At 36.9% G+C, this 18409-nt stretch overlaps 2 protein-coding genes across 2 annotated transcripts; one reads left to right on the top strand and one right to left on the bottom strand.

Moving 5' to 3' along the window:
• Positions 1–984: 984 nt before the first annotated feature.
• LOC127623749 (protein disulfide-isomerase A6-like) lies at positions 985–7112 on the top strand. Its single transcript, XM_052098232.1, has 13 exons — positions 985–1142; positions 1684–1828; positions 2208–2265; positions 2417–2543; positions 3583–3689; positions 3788–3921; positions 4113–4227; positions 5083–5223; positions 5383–5467; positions 6246–6318; positions 6491–6649; positions 6803–6899; positions 6969–7112. The coding sequence occupies exons 1-13, from the start codon at positions 1127–1129 to the stop codon at positions 7035–7037; spliced, it is 1326 nt and encodes a 441-aa protein (XP_051954192.1). The 5' UTR covers positions 985–1126; the 3' UTR covers positions 7038–7112.
• A 2545-nt stretch (positions 7113–9657) lies between these two features.
• On the bottom strand, positions 9658–18144 carry LOC127623750 (hippocalcin-like protein 1). Its single transcript, XM_052098233.1, has 4 exons — positions 17823–18144; positions 11869–12316; positions 9960–10065; positions 9658–9804 (listed from the first exon to the last, which is right to left on the bottom strand). The coding sequence occupies exons 2-4, from the start codon at positions 12244–12246 to the stop codon at positions 9707–9709; spliced, it is 582 nt and encodes a 193-aa protein (XP_051954193.1). The 5' UTR covers positions 12247–12316; positions 17823–18144; the 3' UTR covers positions 9658–9706.
• Positions 18145–18409: the final 265 nt, after the last annotated feature.

The raw sequence follows: 18409 nt of genomic DNA on the forward strand, positions 1-18409 counted from the left end.
TTTACTGTTTCCTCAAATTCAGTTTTTCCTGATTGAAATGTCCTAGAATCTGTTTTTTAACCTATTTATTGCTAATAATAATAATAATAATTATTATTATTATTATTATTTGTCTATCAAATGCATACACAAAAGCTAATCAATCTCATAACAATTTGTTGAAAATATAAATAACACTTTCAATACATAAATACACAGCAATTAATTTTCAACATAACATTGTATTATTTTTTTTCTCAAAGTGGTCCAGCAATCCAAAATATTTTTTTATCTTTTTCATATTTTCTTTTTGTTCTTTTACGTCCTTTATTATTATTCTCTTTGATGCTGAACGCTACACCTTAATGAAATTGTGCAACTGATAATTATTATTATTATCCACACAAATAATTATTATCCACAGTGTCTACAGCATCCACTGGATCTAGTCTGCCATTTTTATTATTTTGGTCATGTTCTGGCCGTATGTGCTTGGACTCCGATAATTATTAATAAATCAAATATGATTATTAATATTAATAATAATAATAATAATACCTAAAACATAATACGAGTTATTTCTTGTTAAATTTATATAATTTATTTTACATTATGATGAGTTAACTCACAGTATACAACTAATTTTTATTATTATAAATTTCAAATACACTAGTGAACATAAATGTACTAACCAGGATGCTCTTTTTTTCTGTTATTTCAAAAGTAATAGACATACACTGTAATGATCGGTACTAACAAAAAACTATTACAACTGTGAATTTGTCAAGATTATTGTGCAATAATGACGCCTTATTTGTTTTAAATGTCTTTTTTGTAACCCTTTGCTACGTTGTGCTATATTTTTCTCATAGGCTGAGCATATTTGAAAAAGTTACTTTTGTAGATTTCTTTAAACCGTTTTGTTACCTCCCATTCACCGTACTTCTCCGATGCGTAGAACAACACGTCGAACTACTATTGGCTGTGCTCGTCTCCGGGTAGTGGTGCGCCAATCAGCGCGGGCCACGGTATGACTGTGTGTTGTATCACAGCGGCGAGTGGGTTAAGTGGAGAGTGTATACGACGTATAGGTCACTGCACAGCCTGAAGAATTGACCAAATTATTGATTAGGCGTCAAGAACAACCATGCGAGCGCTACTGGGTGAGTTAAAGGCATGCATTTTGCTGCAGAGAACACTGTCTCAAATGTGTTTGCTAGCCTACTGTGTATTGTATATAGCTTAACTTTTGTTATGTACAATACACCATCTTGGTATGTAGAATTCCATCTGGCTGAATTAAGGTTAATATGCCCAAATTGAAAAGAATCATACTGTAATCCTGCTGAAGGGCATTTTAATGCGTTTCTTCTACACATTATATTGTAGTTAAGCATGTAAATGTTGAGTGAGTAATGGGGGTTATGTCCTGTACAGCTCATGCATCAGTCGTTCATATTGCAGTACACCAGTTATAATAATCTAATTATATTGTGGTGAATTAAAGTAGATGTTTTTTTCAACTGAGATAGCTAAAGTCATCTTCTGTATGTAATTGGAGTCTGATAGCAGAAACTTGTTTGCCTTGTGGGAACTCTTATGAGATTAATTATTATTTTGTAAAACTGATGAAATCACATGCAATACTCCAGCACAGATGCAAAAAATTGCACTTTCTTCACCTATTTTCTTGTTGTCTCTCAGGTGTTTTGGTCTGTTCCCTGAGTGTACTCTCGGTCCACGGTCTCTACTCTGCCGGTGACGATGTGATTGAACTCACCCCCTCCAATTTTAACAGGGAGGTCATACAGAGCGACAGCATCTGGCTGGTAGAGTTTTATGCCCCTTGGTAAGTTTGAAATGTGTGGTGGTGATGGATAGGCACAGATCAAGTTACTTTCCTACCTGAAATGATTATGCTGAACCTGTTCTGCATGTTAAGCCTAAACTGTTGCTCTCCTTGCAGTTGAACAGTAGGGAGGAGTGTGAAATATTGTAAGCAGATTATGACTGGTCACTGTTTCCATACAGTTTTGTAGGTGCATCCCAAAAGCTGTATTTTAGCTCTTCAAGATACAATTTATGATTTACATCTTATTCGTTTTTGTTTGCATATGTTACGTAATACAAACGTGAGCATTGCCATTATACCCCTGTGGCTGTACTATGCATTTCATGATTTAAATGTTTATGTGCAATACCTGTCAACGTATGGTCTGTCATATAAGGTGTGGTCACTGCAAGACCTTGGCTCCTGAATGGAAAAAAGCAGCCTCAGCTTTGAAGGTAAATTTATTTGATTTTTAAATATATTTACATTTTTGATTGAACAAGTTGGATGAATCTGAAAGTGAAAATAGATGTTAAGTAGATTAAAAAAAAAAAAAGTACTTTTAGTGCTTTATTTATTGCTAATAGTATTTGTGTTATGGCACAGGGCATTGTGAAGGTGGGTGCTGTGGATGCAAATCAGCACAACTCACTGGGGGGCCAGTATGGGGTCCAAGGCTTCCCAACTATCAAAATTTTTGGTGCTAACAAACACAAGCCAGAGGAATACCAAGGTTTGATACTGCAGTTTCAGTAAATGTCTTGACAAACACACAAAATGTTTTCCTTAAAGGTGAAAGTAGTCATTTCTTGGCCTCTATTTATTGACTCCCTGCAGAACTGCAAAACCCATCAGTGAGATTTTCTGGTTGCAGTTAGGGGGAGGAGCTGAAAAGAGAGACATCAAGTTGGACACTTTGTGCTTCCTGTAGTTTGGAACAGGGTTGTGATCACATTAGAACTAAAACATGTAGATGGTCGATTTAATTTTTCATGTAATAACCAGAAACGCTATTCATTTGAATAGGTTATGTGCTGCTTAATACAGTACCTGTGTGTACAAGAAGTCAAAGAGAATCCTATATTTAATATCAGTAAAACATTACATGTTTTTTATTCATATATAATTAACATCAGAATGAGCTTTATTGCCAAGTGTTCTCGCACACACAAGGAATTTTTATTTTTGGAGATCAGAGAGCATGATACATAAGATGAATTACATGGAAAGATATTTATAAAAATGTGTGAGTGTTAGCTGAACTGAAGGTTTAAGAATAAACACGAAACACATAATCATTATCGTTGGGGAGTATAAACCATTACGTATAAGCTGTGTCGTCACTGGATCTTGTGCAGTTGCTTTGGGCTAAATGCAGTGGCTGACCCAGGTGACTGGTCTTGCCTTACTTTCGTGGTACTTTGGTGGCATACATCATGGTGACGGAGCAGTTGCAACAACAAAAGTCTGATAAAATTGCAATGCATCACATCAAGCCAGGTAGCAATCCGTCCATCATGCGTATTGAATGCTTTCAAGCTGTTTTTCTGAACACTCCCCTTGGATGAAAAATAGCCAATTTTGCTGTTTCAGTCTAAGCAATATTTTCATAGTGCCACTGTTCAGGTAAATCATCCTAGAAATGCCCTACTTCTAGGCTAACTTCTACTTTCTGCATTTGAAACTGGGATATGAGGAAAGTATTGAAAAAATTACACTGAAATGGCTTGCCCTACTTGGGGATGCTAAGCGGGGTTTGTTCTCTGTCCTAGGTGGGCGTAGCAGCCAGGCTATTGTAGATGCAGCTCTGAATGCTCTCCGCTCCCTAGTCAAAGACAGACTTAGTGGAAAGAGTAGAGGTTCAGACTATGGCAGACAGGTATTGAAGCACATCATCATATTTTTGTTATTCTCCATCTTGATATCTTTATTATGTTTGTCTGAGATTGTTTGACCGTTTGGTTATGTTGCTATTAGAGTGGAGGCAGTAGCACTGGCAATAAGAAAGATGTGGTGGAGTTGACTGATGATAACTTTGATCGAAATGTGCTGGACAGCGATAATGTATGGATGGTGGAATTCTTCGCTCCCTGGTGTGGACACTGCAAGAAGTAAGTCATTTTCTGAAGTAAGTCCCTGCACTTCATGCAGATGTTTATCTGTTATTCCACTGAAATAGTACCTGACATGCTGTGCCATGCATTACTTGAGTGCTGAATCAATTATTCATATGGATTCAAAGACACAATGAAATTCCTCTACCAGCTGGGGTTTTCCCATGTTGACTCGTTCCTCTTTTCAGTCTTGAGCCCGAATGGACAGCAGCTGCCACAGAAGTCAATGAGCAGACAAAGGGGAAAGTGAAACTGGGTGCTGTGGATGCTACTGTCCACCAGGGCTTGGCAAGCCGCTATGGGGTATGTTTTGAGTATCATCACTCACATTTAATGTGTTTCGTACAAGAATTAGACAATTATAATTTATTAAACGCCAGTATTTACAGTTTATCCCTAGCTCAGTTCCACATGCCAGTAGACTTCCAGGTTAAATGAACTAGTGGTCGACTAATATGGATTTTTCAATGGTGGATACAGATATTTAGTGAGTATTAATGTGATAAATATAATACAATTTAACAACAACAAATCAGATGAAAAGAAAATAACCTTGAAAAAAAAAAAAGTGTTGACTCTCCATTGACCGGTCTATTGGTAGATTTTGGACCTGACACAAAGGAAAACTAACTCCTCTATTAATCGGCCAAGCGAAAATGTTTTTTGGTTAATGCAGATTATTGCTAAATTACCAATAATTTTCTGTTTTATTGGTCTATCGCTAAAATGAACAATGTTAATTATTTTTTCACAATGGGCATTTGTTAGCTCCAGGGTTCCGGTGGTCATGACATACCTGGAAATGTCATGCATACTTAATTTGATTTAGTTTTCCAGGCCTCCGTTTTTCTAGTTAGACTGCGCTCTAAAATATTTAATTGGTTCGATATTTCTCTTGTGTAGAATAAAACTTGCTTGCAAATCATAACAATGTCCAATTTGTGAGAATCGTTCTTTTCAATGAATCGGAAGGTTGAAATTAATGGGCCAAAATGTGTGTGAACTGTAGCTCTTTTCATTCCCTTAATATTTGTTGTCACATTGCCAATATGGTAGAATTCCTTGTTCTGGGAGCCATATTTCCCCCTGGGCTTTGAGTTCACTAATCGGCTAGACTTGCTGTCTTTTCTGCTGTCTTGGTTGATTTGACTTTGGTAGATTCGAGGCTTCCCCACCATCAAGATCTTTCGTAAGGGAGAGGAGCCAGAGGACTATCAGGGGGGACGTACCCGATCTGACATCATCGCTCGTGCCCTGGACCTCTTCTCTGACAACGTCACTCCTCCAGATCTTCAGGAGGTTAAGTATTATCTAGTATTTTCACACTCCAAAATGTACAAACATTTTGTGAAACCAGTGTTATTTAAACAAATTGAATCAAATAAAGGGTGGTTTTTTTCCCCTCTTTAAATTGATTTGATTTATTCAGTTGGATTTATGTAATTTTGCTTTCTTCAGATTTTGAATGAAGATGTCTTAAAGAAGACCTGCGATGACTACCAGCTGTGTATAATAGCTGTGCTGCCACACATTCTAGACACAGGTACAATATAGGTACAATCTAGACACAGGTACATAACTTTTAAACCAGATTCATTTGCTGGTTATGCTCTGCTGTGTGTTTTAGGAAAAATGCTGATCTTTTATTAAATTAAATAATTATTTATGGAGAAGCATATAAATGAGTAATGTCACCTTTTTTAATTGACATTATGAAAAGGGATCGGTACATTGGTAATTTGCCTTTGTAAATAAACTATGTGGACATGCTATTTCAGCTGAACCCATTATTAACGGGTGCATACAATCAAGCATACAGCCATAAAATCTTTTTAGACAAACATTTACAAGAGAATAGGGCCTTGTTCTCTTCCAGCTTGACAATCAATACCCTGTGCATAAAGAGAGGTCCATAAAAATGGTTTACTGAGTTTGTTGTGGAAGAACTTGTCTGACCTGCACTAAACCCAGACCTGAACCCCACTGAACACCTTTGGGATGGATTGGAACACAAACTATGAGCCAAGTCTCTACATCAGCACCTGATATAACTGATGCTCTTGTGTCTGAATGGGACCAAATGCATGCGACATGTTCCAACATGTAGTGCAAGGGCTTCTTAGAAGATTGGAAGCTGTTATAGCAGCAAACGGAGGACCAATTCAATATTAATGCAGATAATTTGAAATGAATTGTTCAAAAAACACATATCGGTGTGATGTTTGGATGTCCAAATACTTCTGGCCTTATGTTACGAATGATGGATGGTTAATTTGTGGAAGATTTGTAACTCAATCCCTGTATTTTCTTTATACTTATAGGTGCATCTGGAAGAAATGGTTACCTAGAGGTTATGATGAAAATGGCAGAGAAATACAAGAAGAAGATGTGGGGGTCAGTTTTTAGCCGTATCATCCAGTTCAGATTGAGTACAAATCAAGATTGGCATGCCCATAAATAACACCAGTACATGTCCAATCTTGTGGGCTAGAGACAACACTATAAGGAATAGAGAGTGAAATACAGTCATGCACATCTCTTTCTCTGTTTCCCTCTCACTCTGCAGTTGGTTGTGGACTGAAGCAGGGGCTCAGATGGATCTGGAGGCTTCTCTCGGGATTGGAGGATTTGGTTATCCTGCCATGGCAGCCCTTAATGCTCGCAAGTTGAAGTTCGCTCTGCTCAAGGGTTCCTTCAGTGAGACGGGCATCCATGAATTCCTCCGGTACTAGAAGGCTTCACTGAGTTTTTATTACTGGGAAACAAGTAACGCTACAGAGACTGTTAACATGCAGTAAATTTGAGGTGCTGTTTATAATGAGCCTTCCAAATGTCAGCCTGCTTTGTGTTGTTAAAACTCTTGTCTTTATTTATCCAGAGAACTTTCTGTTGGCCGTGGTTCCACTGCTACAGTGGGAGGTGGAGCTTTGCCTAAGATCAACAGTGTAGAGCCCTGGGATGGGAAAGATGGAGAGGTGAGTATGGAAAACTGAGTTGGGCTGGAGAGGGTGGATGTTTTCCTGTTCTTAACCCTATCCCCCCAGCTGCCTTTGGAGGATGACATTGACCTGAGCGATGTGGATCTGGACGATTTCGGGAAGGATGAGTTATGAGCCCTATACCATGGAGAGCCTGGTCTAAACTCCTAGACTACTAAGACCCAAACAATACCCATGTCTTCTCTCCCATGGATGAGAGGATGGTTGGGACACAAAATTCCTTAAGACTCCAGAAAAGACACAAAGCAAATGGTTGCACATCTTTTAAAAAAAACATCTTCCTAATAGTTTAAAAATGAGGCATTGTTGATACATCATATTTGAGCTATTCAGGATAGTTCACCCAAAAATTAGAGTATCATTTGCTCGCCCTCACGTTGTTCGAAACCCAAATGTCTTTCTTCCGTGGAACTCAAAAGGAGAATGTTAGCCTTAGTCACCATTCACTTTCATTGCAATTTTTAAAATCTCCTTTTGTGTTTCATTGTAGAAAAAAGTTACACAGGTTTGGAGCAACATGAGGGGGTGAGGTGAACTATACCTTTAACATTTGATTTAGTGACCGATTGAATCTTACAATCAGCAGTTGAACCAGAATGTGATGGTCTGATCTCTGTCCAATCACTTGTTTCAAGTACACTCAGCTGAAAGCAGACATCACTCAGAGGTTCTGCATAGGAATCTTTTGCAAACTGTTTAAGAAACACACACAGTTTTCTGTAATATCTGCTTCATAGACAATATTGACTAGGTTTAATCTGATGATTCTGGCAATATAAGCTACAACGGTCACCTCTAAGCATTGTGATGATTTACACAACTTTTCCATAAATTCAGCAGGTCCTTTCCTTGGAAGAAATGTCATTGGTCCCAAGTTTCAAGAAGCATAGAGTTATTTAGTTTTTCACCAATTCTCCAGCTGATGTGACAATTTTTTTTTGGCTATTTGTTTTTAAATGTTACTGAAGTCAGCCAACATGTATCCCAAATTGCCTATTTATTTGATGTGCTGGACAGGGTGTAATGTGGGCATCATGTATATTTTTCTTACACAGCTTTGTTGTGAAAGACAAAATGTTTTTGTTATGAAAATAAAACAAAAGTAATAAGTTGGCTAGATTTTATTACAGCCCTGTGACTGTTAACAACTCAATCTTATCCACACTATTGAGCAGTTCTTACCAATATTCAAATGTTTTCAAGTGGACACCAAAATGGCTTATGAATCAGTGGTTTATTATCCATTCAGACAAGTACGTTGTTAAGTTGTTTAGATTTGCACTGATGCTTTGGCTTCACAAAGATATGTCAGGACATCCCATTCCCAGCTACAATAAAAACAACGTTACTGTCTCAAATTGCTTATAGCACAATTACTACTATACAAAATTTTAAATGACTCCAATCTAATATATCCAGTACAAATATATGTTTTGGCATTTCATTTCAACTATCATAAAACAAGGTGTTTTACAGAGCTTTTTGAAGCACAAAAATACTTCCATGCAACAGTGAAAATTAAGAGCATTATCTAATAAGCAAGATTGTTAATAGTAAAAAAAAAAATTCTCTGCATTAACACAAAGAACTTGAAGAAACTAAGTTACATTCTATGCAGCTACATACACAAGAGCATATGTACTATTTATATTGACACTGGACTAGGAGAAACTAACCACCTCTCTGCCATTCTATCTGCTCCATATGTCCAAAGGGACAACAGTGTTGAAATATTAATGATTCAACCACCGTAGCAGCCTAAAGGCAGATGGCTGCTGGTGTTTACCTTGAGGACAGCATGGATGTAAATAAAAAAAAAATTATATTTAGGACTGTCTGCATGAGATACTTCATAGTACTCTTGAACTTTGGAATTGAAGCAACTAGGTTTTCAATTGGACGTTAAAATAGAGTGAAATAGATTAATGTGCACTGATTCGATTGCACTTGAAAATATAATTACGGAATGTATTATATTTGGAATAATTTTCTTAACTCCTGAGAACAAAAATGGCCAAAATTGCATTAGCATATTTCTTTGGGAGAGAAAAAAATACATGTAAATCAAAGCAGCTTTGAGTCAAACAGTGGGCATACAGAGATTTTCAATAGATTTTGTACTTTTCATTTTTTAAATAAAGAACTAAACATTGTGATGCCCCAACATGTATCATGATTGGCAGGTCAGCACTTTCTGTTGAGGATGCTTCGAATTCATCGAGACCACCTGTAGTGCAAAAACCATGCTGGACATCCGATCAAAGCACAACTAATAAAATAACTATAATTTTGCAGTGGCTTACTTTCATGTTTAGGCAGTTTCATTTGAGGCAAATTTGTACTATTTTAAGAGCAAAGATTGGATTGAATAAGACATGGAATGTTTACAAACATCCTGTTTTGACCCAAATGGCTTAACAGCCATTCTAGGTATTTGAAGGCAGCACTACCTGTTCATTTATCTCCTTAAGAGGAATGCAAACCATTTTAATTACAATACATATTTTTTGGTCTTCCCTTAAAATAAAATAAAATTTGGCCTAGATATTGAAGACAACTCAACATTGTCAAATCATTCAGGTCCAAACAGTATTACATCAAAATAACAACATGCTAGAGTACTGATGAAATGGGTAAACAACCTTTAACAAGGACAAATGCTGACAAGCAGGAAAGTAAATAGAAGTTTATCACTGTTAAAGACAGCAACTAAGTTCCTAATATTTCTGTCTTTTGAGTGCGCATGTGAGTGGTTGCCTGTCAGCTGCTTTTAACAGCTGTATTTATAACTGTCGAGACGTGCTTTGGTCAGACTGTAGTAGTCTGACAATAGAGGGGTCGCTCTTGGCACCTTTGATGAATTCCTCAAGAGAGAGTCTGCCTAAAGAATTGAGAAAACCAAGGTTACATGATCCATTTTCACGAGTTAAGTGGTATAGACATTTCTTGTGCAAGCAATTAATTAAATGATAGATAGATAAAATTATAAAAAATATTAACAGTTAGTGGAAGTCAGGTCTCAGGAGGAATTCTTACCATCGTTGTCCACGTCCATCTGTCGGAATATCTTGTCTGTTCGTTTCTCTGGAGTTGACTCATCCTCAGGCATCTTCATTACAGATGACACCATTTTATAAATTGCCTACGCAAATTTGTGAAACCGTGTGTCAAAACATATGTTTACCATCACATACAAAGACTTCAAAGTTTTCAGTTCTCTATTTTCTGTCATTTATATGTCTAAAACAATCTGTTACAAGTTCTGCCTTTATCTCTATTCCATCGGAATCTTTTTTCCCCATTATGCCACAACTGACAATTAAAACTGACTTGTAACCTCACAGGAAATTCCATTATGCAGCTGTTGTTGCTGTCACGTCTTAAATTAACCTTTGAAGTCATACAAAGTTAATCAATTCAGACGTCTTCTTTAAAACAATTTAAACAATTTCTCTGTTGGACAAATATTGTTTTATAGCAAGCCTCTTCTTTGCAGGTGTCAAAGAGCCATCTACGTTATTAACATTGAGAATCAACAGTCCTTTTGACGTAGTGAACAAAGCCTTTGTATTTGGCCACCATTTGTGGCAAGACCATATGGCCTGTGGAACACTTGATTGAGGAGATCTGTTTATTCAGGATGTCCATATCCACAAACATTGGACTGAGCCAATATTGATATGGAACAAGCTGCTCTGAAACCAATGGCTCGTCAAGCAAAATACAGAAATCCAAATTGAACTTGAAATGAACAAAAGGGAAGACAATGAAAAAAGAAAAGTACTTGACTTGTTTGTCTATTTGCTTGCCTAAGAATACAGACATATTAATTAATTTGTACAGTACAAAGAGAAAACAGCAGCTGTTTAACCTTCAAGTTGCCTCTAGTGTTTTTATGTTTGGGGTACCAGAGACTGTACGTGTTAAAATAGTCATTTTGAAATTAACCTCTCTTTTTTTTCTCTTCACATAATTTTTTTCTTATGACCAAAACCACATAGAAATATGTTATTGAAGCTCTCTGTTTTATTACATGTTTAGACTTTTTAGAAATGACTGGTAGCATTTTTCAATCAATTTGACCCCAGCACAAACACATTGTAGAACAACACAATAAAAATCGAATTAAATAATTGGCAGAGGTATATCTCTAAATGTATTTGATTTATAAATGCTGTGGGCTAATCAGAGAATTTTAGCTTCATTATATTCAACTGTTCATTATACTAAGGGTCTGTTATAACCCAAATGTAAGTACTTTAATATTTTTCATGGAGGACAGTTGAAGTATGTTATAATGTTGACATTTTTGAAATTTTGATTATAATCAGTTCTTATTAGATAGGATAGTTCCCACCAAAGTTTACATTTCTGTCATCATTTACTCATCCTCACATTGTTCCAAACCTATATTACTTTCTTTGATGGAACACAAAATAAGATGTAAAGCAGAACGTTAACCTCATTCACCATTCAGTTTAAGGAAAAAAGATGCAATGAAAGACTAACATACCAACTAACATCTTTAGAGTGATTAACCTTGTGCGATCCTGCATCCACATGTGTGGAATTTGTATTTTGGCTTTGCAAAACATCATTTAAATGAATTTAACCTGACTGAATACTGTTCACAACACTCTACATGGTCATTTAAGGGTTAAACTTTTGGCGCACCGAGTCACGTATCTACAGCACAGCACCAACAAAAATGAAAATATTTGATCTTTTTTGTGCTTGTTTATTAGGTGCTACTAGTTACAATCAAAAAGGGAAAGGGGAAATGCCCACAGCATTCACACTTGAGTCTCAGGAGGTTAAATGATGACAGGTTTTTCATTTTTGGCTGAACTATCCTTTTTAATATGATTTAAGCTATTTAAATGGACTCTCTGAGCCCAACAGAACATAAGGGTTAAGAGCCAGATAGCTTGTGCTCTGAACTCACCTGTACTATCTCCAACATTTCAGCTCGGCTGATATATCCATTGCCATCCAGGTCATACATACTAAAGGCCCAACGGAGCTTCTGTTCCAGGCCTCCGCGCGAGGTCACACTCAGTGCAATTATGAACTCCCGGAAGTCAATAGTGGCATCACCGTTGGTGTCAAAGGTGCGAAAGACATGCTCTGCGAACTTTGAAGCATCACCATATGGAAAGAAATTGGCATAAATCTTCTTGAATTCCTCAACAGTTAAGTGGCCGGAAGGGCAGTCCTTCAGGAAACCGCGGTACCATTCCTGCAGCTCGTGGTCTGTGAACTCTGTGTTCTCTCGCAGGTCATTCAGGACCTCAGGGCGCAACTTGCTGTTCTGTTTACCCATGATGAAACTCTAATCCCAGATCCTTGCTCCTGTTCCTCCACTGAAGTTTCTGCGTTTCTCTGCTAGCACCCTAAACAAGTACAATGAAATAGATATTTTTAAACCTAAATAAGTCTCTTTTATACCTTCTATGCCAGCAACAAAAAGAGATTCACATTTCCTCTGCCAGATGTGGGTTTCTGTATAATGGAAAATGTGTAACCCTTCCAAAGCGAGGGAGTGGATCCTGGTCTCCATGGAAACCATTTAATACCTTGTTAAGGTGAGAATTTATTGAATCCTTTACAGTGGGTGAGGAGGTGGGGTAAAAGGGGAGGAGAGCAGACAGAAATGCTTATATGAAGGTCACTTCACAACCTTAGCAACAATCAAGTCGGTGTGGGTTACCAGGGAGATGAAGAAGAGATGTGTTTTTTTTTTTTTTGCAAGTGTGTGGGTAATTTGGAACGGTAGGTGTCATTTACTGTACATGAGCCTGTGCTTGCGGCATTAAGAGGGGGCAGAGTGTGAGGCACCGTCAGTTTTATTTAAACAAATCATAGAAAGACTAAATACTATAAATGATGAGGTGGCAGGGATGGTGAAATTTAATAATAGGTTACATAAGTCTGCTACATGGCCATATGCTCTCACTTCCTTTCTTATTTCTACTTGTCTTTCCATCCATTCTTTAGTTTGTCCCTAATATTGTTTTTATTCTGTCTTATTTACTTTTTAGTACTTTCAGACTTGTGTCAGTTTACATTTGCTATAACTTTTGACTCTGTGCATAATGGGATAAACAAGACTCTGTACATATTTCTGTTTGCTAAATTATACTTTAACAGATGAGCACAAAAGAAATGACTATCTTAATGTAGGCAACTTTCACTCCTTTGAGCAATAAGCCCAGCTTTGCCCTACTTCAGTCCACAATCCCACTGTTTCAAGACTGCTTGGCGGTGGTAAATGAGATCATGGTTCATCATGAAAATAAATTGGTGCTCCTGTGACTAAAATACCTTCTACCATCCATCTCTTACTGCATCCACAGAGCAAAACTGTGACTGATTACTTTTTTTGCTAAATAAAAACTCTCTCATGGGTTACTGAGTTAGCGGATGACCTAAAAAAATCCTTCATTTTCAAACATACCATAAATATCTGTTGGGTGCCTGGATTTTCATGTAAGAATTATGGCTGATGATTTCATGTTAATTCAGTGTGATTAATTGTGTAAAAAATAATATGTAAAAACAAAACAATGCAATTAGTCATGTCCCTGACTATATGTAAATTCCGTAATAAGGAATTTCCCTACCAACGGAGCAATTCAAGCTTGAAGTACCACCATCATGATTCGCAGTGGGCAGTCAGCGCAGCTCCAGCTGTACAGGCAACACACATCTGTACAGACCAAGGAGTGTTACAGAAAACAAACCAACAGCTGTTCAAAGACAGCAGCACAACAAAATGCATGTCTTGCGACATGTTTTACAAAGTTTCAAATCAGATTTAACTTGACCAAACTAATCTCATAGAATGAATAACTATATTTTTACAAACTGATTTTTATGTGCCGAATTCTACATTTCACCGCAATTTTCTGGAGAAATAAAAACTAGAGGCCCTACAACAGCTGTGTGTTATTCAGTTTCACACAAATTACGAGCGCAAAATCTAATTATAAGTATTTAAACACTTATTTTTCATTCTATTACTCACACACTGCTATGTTATGATATTGAAACACTTTTACTATAGCACATTATTTGAAAAACTATATATTTTAATGCTTGTATTACAGATCCACCTAAATTTACACACATATTCCAATGTGAATAGCTTCTGCGGTTGCTAACCTGATAGAGTCTTGGACTTTGAACTCTGAAGTACGCGGTTTGAGACCACTTAAACACGCAAGCAGACACGTGCAACGACAGTGTCATAGAAGCAACATGAGTAAATGTGCTTTTCATTTCTCCTTTTGTTTTTGGACACTATAGGTTAGGTTTAGGTATTGGTTATGGGAAAGGATGTCTGCTTTGTGTTAACTCTCATTTGATTTTTGAACACTATTGGTTAGTTTGATGTTAAAGTTTTAGGTTAGAAGTTTTAATTATTAACACTAAAATTCTCCTTAAAAACACTGTTTGATTATGACAACATTTCACTCGTTTTTGGCACCCCCACTGGACATATATATGTAATATATTTTGATGTATATAAAATTATTTGTATTATATTATATATACATTTTTATTTCTTTCTCAGAAAATATTTTTTTTAAGCAAAAAATGTTATTTAGTAATCAGCATATCATTGAATGAATTTAATACAACAACAAAAAACTGACAGCCCAATAGTATGAATGTAAAAAAGCACATTTATATCGGTTAAATCTGTACTTTCTTAAAGGGATAGTTCATCCAAAAATGAAAAACCTCACCCTTATGTTATTACAAACCTGTCTAACTTTCTTTGTTTGTTCTTTTTTCTAATTTTCATTGTGCGGAAAACACAGCATCAACATTCTTCAAAACTAGTCCTTTTGTGTCCATGAATGAAAGAAAGTTAGTAAAACAGGTTTGGAATGACATGAGTGTGAGTAAATGATTACAGGATTTTCATTTTGGGGTGAACTACCCCTTTAAGGTGCTACTACATACCTTTTCACTTACTAGAAATAAATTGTATAGATCTTTTTAGACTTTATAGATTTTTCTAGTCATGTTGTGTCCACCTATCCAAAAAATAGTTATGCTCAGTCTGCTAGTTTGTCAGGGCCATCATAAGAGTGGGTCCTCCCTGGGCTGGAGTCACATGGGTAAAGCTACTTGCCAGGCAACACAGGCAGACAGACAGACATAAACATGGGCGTAGTAGCTTTCTGCTCCCTCCCCCTTTTTCCTCAGACACTCACCAAGCCACAGGAAACCCAGAACTTTCCATTCAAAAGGAAAAAATGTAAGCTTCATGTGCTTCTGTCAAATGGAAAAAACTATGAAAAAAAGAAGAGTCCCCACAGTCCCTGACCAAGCAGAAATAACATCATCACATGGGGCACATACATAGAGAGCTAAGATTCAGGCCCACATATTCTCTCTGAAGAGGTGCCAAAATGAAAGACATGATGAAAGGAGCAACGACTCAAACATAGCCTCAATGTTCAAAATGCTTTAAAATAATCTTTGTAAAAATTGAATCAGAACATACCAATGTGTGAGACACATCTCCTTGGATGAATTGTGGGTGGAGAGCAGATGGTGTATTACTGTGTGCTCCAGTACCTCATGATTCAGAAGCATCCTCTGCCTCTCAAGTCACAAACCATAATGCTCTACAGGTGGTTTCACAACTGGTGTCTTTCTATAAATGACACAGGTGACACTCACACACCATAAAGGTACCGGGAAAACCATATAGATCATTATGTCAACACACGCACAAAGAATGATGTAATAATAGTTATGAAAATGTTGATCAATGTAGTGATGGAAAATTGTACAGTTTAGCCATGCAGTTGCAATGTTCCCTATACTCACTTAAAATGTGTATGAAATTTTGCCATTACTTAACCAAATTTTCTTCCAAATTTGTATGACATTCTTTCTTCTGTGGAACACAAAAGGAGATGCTAGGAATAATGTTATCATTCTTTATCAATGTCATCATTCAATATAATTGGTTTGGAACAACATCAGGGTGAATAAATGATGACAGACTTTTCATTATTGTGTGAAATAACATTAAAGAGTATTTCAATGTGGAGTTTCATTTATTGTAGCTGCCTTTGTATTTTCTCTGTTTATTGTAAATGCCAGTTTATATTACATTGTTCCCTGTTGTATTTCTCACTGTATGTCTAACCCTTGTCCATTCTGTCTCTATCATGTCTTGAAAGGGAATACAGTATTGTGTCACAATAAGCAGCTCTTAAAGTGCTTCTAATGACTAAACAACATTCCACTATGATTTCCCCACAAGCCCTAGTTTCCAATTTCTCTCAGTGTAGCCATGGTAGCACAAAATTTTCTTTTTTACCCTCCCTCCTCTCATAAGAGTACCAGCCCATATTACCAGCTCTGAGCATCAATCCTGCCAGTCTGGCAATTGTGAATGTTGTGACTTGCTACCATATTTCACACACTCATGCAACATTTTTCCCTGAGGTCTGTGGGAAACTAGACTCCACCCTTACCTACAAAGCTTCAACTACACTTCAACCTTTGCCCTCAATTTTACAAATAAGCAAAATGAAGAGCTTATATACGGTGATACTTTCCCACATACTTACACATTCAAATACAGTTTTGCTCAAGTTTGCAAGTTTTCTCTTAAAGGTATAGGTTACCAAAAATGAAAAATCTTTCATCATTTGTCATAATTCCTCATGTTGTTCCAACCCGTATGACTTTCTTTCTTTTGTGGAACACAGCAAATGTTAGGTAGAATGAAAACCACAGCCACCATTCACTTTCATTGCACATAAAAAAAACATACTAACATACTCCCACATCGTCCTGCAGAAGAAAGAATGTTTTATGGGTCAAGAATATGGGTTTGGAACAACATGAGGGTGAGTAAATGAAGACAATTTTGGGTGAACATATAACCAAAGAAACAATGCCTGTAACAAATGGGTCCAACTTTGTCTTAGTATACGTCAGTGCAATTCAACATGCAGTTGTACAGTATTCATCTTTGACCCTTCATGCATAAAACATCAGCTCCATTAACTGTATGTGTGTATGTGTATGCTGGTGTGAGGCTCATTAAGCCTTCCATTCCCCAATACAACGCAACTAAAATGAACCCTGACAGGTGTCAAAAGAGCAGTAAATTAGAAAACACAGTCTTTCTGCTGCTCCAGCAGACCATAAAATTACAGGAAAACAAACAATCGGTGTGTTCCCACATCTGAGAAGTCAGACTCCATACTCAGCAAACGGCATTGAAAATATTCTGCACTGCAAAATGTAAAAATGTCTTTAACTATATACCTAATTACAAGTATAGCGAAATATATGTAGATTTCTAAACTTATATCAATATACTGTATACACAGAGATTTAAATAAACCAGACAGACAGACAGACAGGCAGGCAGGCAGGCAGGCAGGCAGGCAGACAGACAGACAGACAGACAGACAGATAGATAGATAGAAGTAATGTCTTTTCAAAGTCTTTTGAATATGGATCACTTATGCAATGTAAGATCTTGGTTAGTTTATCAAGGCATTAGAGTCACCCCATGTGTTCATGTATGTCTCCAATGGTAAATTGACCATAAACTAATAAACAAAATGTTATTTAACCTGGACTCTAAATGATCGCCACGGCTACCATCGCCACTGCAAACTCCCACAGACTGCAATTTTGCGAGAACTCTTCCATTAAAGCAGTATTTGGACTGAAATTGGAGATTATTTTTTTCGTGCCATAAAGAACTGTATTAATTTCCAGAGAGAATGGACCGCTATGATGCAAATCAGTGTAATAACTGTGCCACTGAGAAAATGCGTCATAAGTGACTGGTTATAATGTTTTTAAAAGCACGAAATAAATAAAAAGGTTTTTAAAAAGACCTCAACTTACCTTAAAGAAACTGAAAGAGCTGATATGCCCTCCAATTTGACAGCAGTAGGCTTGGTCCGTTCGGCTCCTGAAGAAGGAGTGTCCTCACAAAACTTTCAACATTTTCGCTGCATGGAAAAACTTAAAGAAGCCTATATTCACAAATGAAAATTATATAAAATAAAAAGGTATGTTTACACGTACAGGATGATCTTGCGTTTTAAGGATAGAACTGTTGATTTAACATCGAGGAATCAGAAAAGTAAGAAATTGTAGAATATTCTACAGACTCCATAACATCTCAAAGGCGCACTTGAAACCTCATCATTGAGAGAGACCTGACACCACACACAGCCCTGCTCCGCTGTCTATGGGCGAGTCAATGACTTCAGGGGAGACTCATGTTACAGTTGAAAAGGGGATGATAATATTATATTCGAGAACATTCACATTATAAACACAAATTTCACTTTGCGAGGACCAATATGTTATGGCTGAAGACAAAACTCGAATACAAATTTGGCAAATAAGTAATTGTTTCCACATCCACAACGCTCAAGACTGGGAAAAACCCCCACGCTACTGTATGGACCCGTCCAAACACTGCG

Source organism: Xyrauchen texanus, chromosome 30 (assembly GCF_025860055.1).
Source record: "Xyrauchen texanus isolate HMW12.3.18 chromosome 30, RBS_HiC_50CHRs, whole genome shotgun sequence".
In the NCBI taxonomy this organism is placed as follows: Eukaryota; Metazoa; Chordata; class Actinopteri; order Cypriniformes; family Catostomidae; genus Xyrauchen; species Xyrauchen texanus.

Coding starts and splice junctions, on each gene's coding strand:
- LOC127623749 (XM_052098232.1), top strand. Junction 1,829..2,207: donor GTAGAGTTTTATGCCCCTTG/GTAAGTTTGAAA, acceptor CTGTCATATAAG/GTGTGGTCACTGCAAGACCT. Junction 2,544..3,582: donor CAAGCCAGAGGAATACCAAG/GTTTGATACTGC, acceptor TCTCTGTCCTAG/GTGGGCGTAGCAGCCAGGCT.
- LOC127623750 (XM_052098233.1), bottom strand. CDS start 12,246: ATGGGTAAACAGAACAGCAAGTTGCGCCCTGAGGTCCTGAATGACCTG. Junction 10,066..11,868: donor AAATGTTGGAGATAGTACAG/GTGAGTTCAGAG, acceptor AAATTTGCGTAG/GCAATTTATAAAATGGTGTC. Junction 9,805..9,959: donor GATGGACGTGGACAACGATG/GTAAGAATTCCT, acceptor TCAATTCTTTAG/GCAGACTCTCTCTTGAGGAA.